Here is an 8,228-nt window from a genome sequence, read left to right as displayed (position 1 = left end):
TTCCATGCTGCCCACACCAGGGCCACATCTCTCTTCCAAGAGTTTAGCCATGCCAATGACCGAGGTCACGCTTGCACCACGTCAACAGCCCAACATTTACTCAGAAAACTTTATTGTATCAAAAATCCCACCTTACAAAAGTGCAAAGAAGAGTTGCTTTAGGCCCTGTGCCTGCCACGCAGCGGGGAGAGCAGGGCCAGTGCCCAACGCCCCAGCAGCAGCCAGAGGAGCCGGCGTCTCCCAACAGCATCGGGCTTGCCCTGCGGCGGCAGGAATGAGTGGGCTCTTGTGCGTGGGGAAACAGTGCTGCGGGCAGCAAGAACCTCTGTTATCGGGAAATGGCACGGACAAATGCCCCCACGGGGTAGGAAGCAGCAGAGCAGCAGGAGGACTCCTTCCCGCACCAGCCCCAGGATACTCTCCTGCCTGTCACGAGTGACATTGTGGGGCAGGGCAGGAAAGGGACAAGCTCTCAAGCACTTTCCTTCCAGGTGCTGCATCCTCACCCCCTTTAAGAACTCTGTGTGTGGGATAAAATGTTGTGAATTAACCAGAAACTGAGCAAAGTGACTCTTTCCAAGGAACCGAGGGGGAATTCCTTCCCTCTCACCGTCCTCCCAGGACATTACCACGTGCCCTCCTGCTCTGTGCACAGCTCCCCAGTGTCACTGGTTCTAGCCATTGCCGGTCAGGAGCCGGACCAGTATGCCCACCAGTAGGACAGAGACAGCAGCGGCGGCAGCCAGGACGCGGCGGATGATGAGGGTCCTCCACAGCACAGCGGGGGGAGCAGGGATAATGGAAACCTCCTCCTGCGCCACAATGACCTCGTGGTCAGGTTGCCTCTCGCCTCCAATGATGCTCTCCGGCAGGACCATGGTTTCCACGGTGTCTGTGTTGACGGAGACATAATCTGTGTAACAGAGGGTGAGTCTTGCAGGGAAGCCGAGCTACAAAGTCTGATGCAGCACAAGTGCTAGTGACAGTCCTGAGGGTCCTTTCACAAGGCTCAGGGACACCGAGACACGCCACAGCAAAGCGGCACGCGATGCCAGGTAAGGCAGATGCTGGCTGGCAGTCCAGGCTCTTCCCTGGAGCAGCCAGGGTGGTGACAGGGGTAACGGGGTATATTGTACCCAGTTACAAAGTACAGAAGTGCCACCAGCCTGGGACCAGCAGCAGATACTGTGCTCTTTCCAGCCAGGACAGACATGGCTGCCATGACTGTGAAGGAAAGGAAGGGTTGGGTGGAGAATTTGGGCTGGTCAGGTTACATACCCACGGCAGATATTTTGTTAGCAGCTGTGCCACTGGAATTCACATCTTCCAGTTGTTTTTTCAGGCCCGCTCGAACTTGAGCCTAAAAACACAGGGAAGAGTTGTTGTTCTCAGAGCAAGGGTGTCCTGCCCAGCCAAGCAAACCTGAGCCTCCTCCCTCCACTCTCCCAAAGCAAGCATGCCCAGCACCATACTGCTCTTCTGTGACAGGAAAGGGACAGACCCCGTTTCACTTTTGCCTCCTTCCAGAGGGCTGTGGCATTGTACTGGAACAGGAACTCACCAGACAACCTTTTAAGAGTTACTAGAGTCTCACCTCTTCTGCAACTTTCTTCCAATCCATGCGTATGACAACAGCCAAGAAGGAAAGGGCTTGCAAAGAGATGCAAACGATCATCCCCACCCACAGACCTGCAGCAATGGAGAGTTACTTCAGGGAGGGCTTGAGGAAAGTCTGCTTCTGCCAGCCACTGCCAAAATGCCCAAGGACTTCCAAGAGATCAGATTATTGCCTCGCGTCTAACCCTGTCTCCATGGGAGAGGAAACACCTCCTGGGAGGCGTCCTATGCTGGGAGCAAGCCTGGATTGACTGGGATATCTCAGCCCCCATTTGAAGGAGGCTGCTCAGAGCCTGCCTCAGCTGACGCTTCAGCGTGCAATCCAGCCCCACCGAGCCGAAGGAGATCTGAGCACAAGTTCCAGGGCTGAGCCTTGGCTCAGGGCACAGGGTCTGGCCCAGCAGAATCATAGAAGCATTAAGGACGAAAAAGACCTCAAAGATCACCAAGTCCAAGCGTCAATCCAATACTACCACAGCTACTGGACTTTATCCTGAAGTGCCAGCAGCACCAGCAGCTCGTACAATGACGATCGGGAGGACGCACGTACCCAACACTCCCATCTTCGCTGCAAACATCAGTGAGATGCCGATGGGCAGGCCGATGGCGTAATAGCCGATGGCGTTGGCGATAGCACCCATCTTCTGCTTCCCTGTGCCCTGCAGCACGCCACCACAAGTCGCCTGAGGAAAGCAGGCAGAGGGATCAATACACGGGACAGCACGTGCTATGGAAGGTACCGCCACAGGAGCTCTGGGCTCAGCTCAGCCCCAGAAATAGGACGACCCACAGCACTGTCCCGCAAAGCCAAGAGGGACCAAAGCCACATCACAGAGCCCGTGGTGCAGGGCTCCTCTCGTCCCAGGCGCAGGATGTGGAGCTGTCTGCAGGCACTGAGGGGCACGGCAGTGCTTTCCACACTACCTGGGTCCCTCTCCCGAAGAGATGACAGGCTGAAATTACTATCTAACAAGCTGTATGAGCACTGCTGCTCTGCTGGGGAGTACCTGACATCTCTCAAGATCCAGCTGCTCGCCTATGCTGCTCTGACAAGATACTGAGAAGCCAAAGCCTTGCCAGGGAAAAGCAGGAGAAAGAACTGGGCTATTCCGCAGCAGTGCCAACGGGCAACTACAAGCCCAGGGGTCACTGAGGTGCTGTAGGTAATGCAAGCAGCTGCTTTAAGAGTTTATCAGATTGCTTCTCTGCATCATTTTAACAGACCAAAAGTGAGCCACAGGCAACTTTGCACCCTCCATTGCACCCTAACCTGCAGAGAGAAATTGCTCCACGTGCTGGGATACTCACTGCTGTTGCATCAAACAAGTGGAACGGAGCGAAGATCATCATCACTTTGGACACCAGGGTAACGATCTCCCTGTTGGGAAGATGTATGTATTGGTCAAGAAAAGCAGCATGGCCTGGTCCCTAGGGACTCTGGTTCTGACATATCTCAGCTGCAAAGCCTGATCTCAGCCCATGAGACCCGAGGGGATGCGTGCAGCTTGGGTACCACCTTGGTAGTGTCCCGGAAGCATCTGGGCTGCCTGGTGACACTGGGCAGTGGGGAGGAACCTTTGGGGAATGTGTTTGCAGGACGGAGGTTTATGAACTCTTATCTGTCCACAGCTTCTGAGCAGTTCCAGGATATAAATCACATCTTCCAAGAAGGTAATAATACTCAAAAAGCTGTTAACCCACTTGTCACTGGTGAAGATGTATCCCACCACGTCCTTTAGGCTTCCCAGGATTGTTGCAACCACCACAGCAAAAACTCCTGAAAGAAAAAGAAATAATCAAATTGCTTGCCTTAAGGGCAATGTGTTCTGCTCCTCACTCAGGACCAGACCTCAGGGGCTTCATGTGATGGGGACTGGACTTGGCTGGCCTTCAAGTGATACTACAGCAGAGGATCAGTAGGTTTTCCCTAATTTCTCCCCAGCTATTGCCTTTACATTCCCTTTACAGGTGGAGGACAGAATGCTAAATTGCATATGTAACTATTAAAGCCTTTGCACCAGGTTGCTAAGAGAGGCCAGGGTCACACTTTCCCCAAACAGAGGGTCTAGACAAGTGGGTCTGGGTTCCTCCGGGGTCCCCAGCCCTGTGAGAGGGAAACTGAACTGTTTGTTGATAGTTGCCCTTAATTCCACCTACAGGACCTGGGCTGACCTGCGCATAGCAGTGCAGTGACACAGGACGTCTTGGCTTGCACGGCGTCTCCCGATCCCAAGGCATTGCCCACTCTGACACTCGCGGCCACGCTGAAGCCCAGAGGCACCTGAGTAGCAGGAGACAAGGAGGAGGTGAGTGGCAACAAAGCCTGCGGCACTTTACTTCTTCCTCGGCTGGCAATTTGGGGCAAAATGTCACTGCTGCAGCAATTTTCCATCTGCAGTCCACCCGTGATGTGCAGCTGCACAGCAGGTCTGAGAGTCATCACCTGCCTGGCACCACCTCCTGCTTCCCTGCCCAGCCTTAATCTGCAGGGCCATCGTTTGGGGGATCCTCCCAAGACCCCAGTTTAATACACCCAGCCCTTACCATGTACGCCGCAGAGGAGATCTCGTAGATGACAGACTGCGTGCCCAGCTCCACCACACTAAGCAGCCCTGAAAAAGATCCACCGCTTTCTTTACGGGAGCAGAATTAAAACTCCTCCTTTGCTGACAAGGAGGCAGCAAATACAGAAAATCTAACAGTTGCGGTATCCTGCAGAGCCAACCCTGCAGGCGAGGAGGCTGCTGGCACGAGCGGCTCTGGGGACACGCTTAGGAGGCAGCCACCAGAACAGGCATGGCCAGAAGACGACCAGAGGAAACAGATTTGGACTCACCTGCCAAGAAGCTCCCGATCTCAAAGGTCCACCATTCAATACACATCATGAGCATGCCGGGCACAGCCAGCTGGATAAAGGAACCCCAGTCCAGGAGGCAGTCCCTGGTCCAACCTGTAATGAGCAGGTGAAGCAAAATGAAGGCATGTTCTCCCTTTCATGTGCTGGTGACCATGCAAAATCTCCAGGGCCAGACACTGGTATTTTTAAGGATTAAGCTATGAACGGTACCTCCCCAGGTCTCCACATGGATCTTCTTCCTCCACACGTAAAGGAAGAGGAGAATGGCCTGGGCGTACTGAGAAACAGTGTTAGCGCAGGCAGAGCCCCTGGGGAGAGAGACAGGCTGATTACAAACAACATCCACCGCAACCTCCTCAGCTACAGCAGGAGTGACCTGACAGCACCCAAACAAGCCTTGCTGCAGATATGGGCCAGATTCCTCCAGCCTTCTCTTTCCAGGCTGGTTGGCTGAGGGTGGCAGAACTGGGCACCCAGGACAACCTCCCACAGCCCTGAGCAAACCCCAGCACCCGGGGAGAGGCTGTCGCCACCTCCGCTCACACTTACACCAGGCCCAGCTTCAGTGCATATAGGAAGAAGGCGTTCATGGCTGCATTGAGGATGTTGACTGCAATCCCTGTCAACACCTGAGGCAGAATGATGGCCTGGAAGCCAAGGAGAGACTTTGGAGTTTGCTTCCACAGCACTGCCCAAGCCCCAGCCAGCGTTCACAAGGCAGATGTTTATCGAGGCCCGAGGAGAAAGCCAAGAAGGTGGCTCCTGTTCCAGATCAAGCTGGATTGTGTTAGACCTGCAGAAGGCAGCACGCAGGGCTCAAAAGCTGGAGCCATCAACTCAGTGCAGAGCTGGGAGGTAGTGATGGGGAAATGGAGCAAGCAAAGAGAGGCTCCCGTGAGCTCCCCCTGCCCTAGCAGGGCTGGCTGATGCTGTGCATCACACGTTCCTCAGCCCAGCTCTCCCCAGGACAGAATGAACTTAGATCCCCAACTTTATCCATGTTCCTAGGAATACCTTTAATCTATGGCCCAGAACCTGGTTAGTTATACAATACCTGGCTTAGTAAATATCTCGTCTGCAGCTGGTACAGAAACGCCGCCTGCAAAAGTCAAGATGTGTTTCCTCAGTGCCGCTGCACGATGGTTCCACAGCCAGCTACCGTCCAACACTGGTGGAGAGGTCCTTCCCTCGGCTCCCCGCACACCTTCTCAAGGTGCCCCAGCCAGGCACGCTGCCCAACACCCTGCTCCTGTGGCCTGGCTGAAGCGCAGCATCTGCCAGCACTGGCTGCACCCACAGCCAAGAGGAACAAAAGGCACCTCCCATTCCCACCGGGAAGAGAGATCAGTCTCCAAATGGGAAATCTCATCAGCACCAGAGCGCCTGGAAACTTTGCAGGAAAGGTTATTCCCCTTATTCCCTGGGGGTTCTGCTCCCTATCCTAGGGGAGTCAGAGTTACTAGGCAAGAACCCAGCAGCTACGAGTATGTGCTAACAGCAAGTGCAGCTTTTATCTCAGAGCAAACCCTGGAGCCCCCGGATCCAACGTCCATCGCCTGTTACCTGTTGTGCAGAGATGTGGCCCGCAGTAAAAGCCCTTGCACAGTAAGATGAAAGAGTGCAAGTTTGCTGGTCCAGCAGCCACTGGCCAACACCCACGTGCTAAGGCCCAAGATCAAGGGGCATGTTGTAAAACTGCCTGGTGATCTGCATCCTCCCTCCTTTCCCGTGATGTTCCTGAGGGACTCAGAATTTCTAAAAACTTCATCAGCAACTTACAGGAAGCGCTGGAATAAAGATCATCACGTAGAGCTGAGTTAACCTGGAAAGAGAGTTGTTTCCCCAGTTAATGATACAGCAAAGCAAGAGCCAAGCCAAGCAGCGTTGCGCTCAAGCATCACAGAGCCTTGATTTCAACGCCGCATGGCAACCCAGCTAAACGCCTCATCCCGAAGGGCTCGATCTCACCCCTGACCTGGAGACCTCGGGATCCTGTCGGATGAGCAGGAGGATCTGCTCGGTGTTGATGAAGACCGCCCAGCAAGGGAAGCAGCAGAGCAGCAGGATGAGGATCCCTCGCTGCAGGATGGTGCCCACCTGCTTCAGGTTCTTGCCGCCGTATGTCTGAGCCAGGAGAGAGGACTAAGGTGAGCATTTCAGGGAACCAAAGGGTCTGGGCAATGGACCCAGGGCAGCAACAGGCTCATTAAATGCATTTCCTACGCCCCACAGTGGCTAATGCCAGGCTGGTTGGGTATAACTGCCTCTCGGGCGGATTGCACATGCCTTTGCTCCTCAGGCATGAACCAGGGCTCCTTGGGGGAGCTGCAGGGAGGGAGCAGGCTCCAGCCAGACATCCACAGCCCCATGCTGGCTGGAAGCCACCATCCTCCCACCCTCTATGCCCAGATCACGCTGCACAGGAGGCAAGACACCACTGATTGATCCCTGTCAGGTACAAGAAAGGGCGAGATGCTACAGACCTGGGACATCAGCGTGTTGCATGCTGAGGCTAAACCGCTACCGATGGAGATGCCGGTCACGTTGATAACCTGGAGGGGAGACAAGGAATTTGGGTTGCAAGGGAAGGTGACAGGGGATATGGCCCAAAGAGCTGTGTTCCTCCCCAGTGGGTGAGAAGCCAGTTCTGTCACAAGTTTCTGTGAAGTTTCCAGCCTTTCTCTGTTTCTCAGAATAACACGTTCTTGTTACCTAAATAGATTCCTCTCTCTTCTCATGTGGAAAAGGACCCTCTATAAAGGGGTGACTATCTAAAGGACAACAAACAGTGCTGCTCCTGGCCACAGGCACACCCCTAAGTCAGATGAGTCCAGAGAGCTGGTCACAGGCTCCAGGTCCCTGCCTGGGTGCTGGCCTTACACTGGCACCGTCACTGCCTGCTCATGTCTCATCTGCACTCAGGACAAAATAAAGGTTTGGTGGATGTGATGCTTGTTTTGCACCAAGGCTGTGCTCACACATGGGATCCTCACACAGACGTTACTACAGGTGGTGTATCTTTCTTCCTCTTTTTTTGGTGACACATAATTGTTGTGTTTTAAATCGGAAGGGAATCAAGAGTTATACGTACAGACACAGCCAGCGTCACGGCATCCAGCTCAGCTTTCCCCAGGTGGCCACAGAAGATGGAGCTGACCACGCTGATCAGGAGCCCTAGCAGCTGGGCAATAAACTAGGATGGGAGGAGAAGGAGATGGTGAGATGGACCATGAACAGTTGGATTTCCTAGTGTCACCAAAGCACCTTGCCTTAAGGACAGGGCTCTGCTGTCCTAGGAACCCATCCCTGCTCACCAGCGCTGCTGGGGCAGAGGAGTCAGCTCCAGGACTCTCACAGCCTCTCAGTGGCTTTGTCTTGCAAAGCCTGTCTTTGTCTTTCTACCTGCCCTGTGGGGTTTTGGTGTTTCTCAGCCAATCTGGCAGATGAAGTTGTTTACATAGGACTTAACAGCTTCATTAGGAATCTTCTTTCCCAGGACAAAAGGTGCATAGAGAGGGAAAATAACAAATCCTAAAGCCTTTCCGCACTTCCGTGTATTTGGGGAAAGCTCTCCTCCCAAACCAAAACGTCCTCTCCTCCTGGAAAGACACCAAGTCCTTGTCAGAGGCTACAGCAAGGCTTAACGATGCTGTAGCAATGATTGCACTCCAGACTTCATTTTTCCCTTGGCAACAGGACAATCCCTCTACAGGCTAGAACCAGATGGTAGGAGTTAGAGACATTTATACCCGCT

General features: G+C 53.9%; 1 protein-coding gene across 1 annotated transcript; it reads right to left on the bottom strand.

Annotated features, from left to right (window-relative positions):
• Positions 1–674: 674 nt before the first annotated feature.
• LOC104274162 (multidrug and toxin extrusion protein 2-like) lies at positions 675–7,667 on the bottom strand (the record flags this gene model as incomplete). The annotated part of the gene is made up of 16 exons (XM_009869704.1): positions 675–913; positions 1,279–1,360; positions 1,595–1,689; positions 2,168–2,300; positions 2,926–2,995; positions 3,319–3,394; positions 3,790–3,898; positions 4,162–4,229; positions 4,454–4,567; positions 4,685–4,782; positions 5,024–5,121; positions 5,529–5,573; positions 6,254–6,296; positions 6,450–6,598; positions 6,958–7,026; positions 7,566–7,667. Coding segments are annotated over 16 exons (1,590 nt in total), but the record flags the coding sequence as incomplete, so codon positions are not given.
• Between the last annotated feature and the right edge of the window lie 561 nt (positions 7,668–8,228).

Source organism: Apaloderma vittatum, unplaced genomic scaffold (genome assembly GCF_000703405.1).
Source record: "Apaloderma vittatum isolate BGI_N311 unplaced genomic scaffold, ASM70340v1 scaffold25565, whole genome shotgun sequence".
In the NCBI taxonomy this organism is placed as follows: Eukaryota; Metazoa; Chordata; class Aves; order Trogoniformes; family Trogonidae; genus Apaloderma; species Apaloderma vittatum.
The sequence above is the reverse complement of the archived record's forward strand: the minus strand, read 5'-3'. Positions and strand labels throughout refer to the sequence as shown.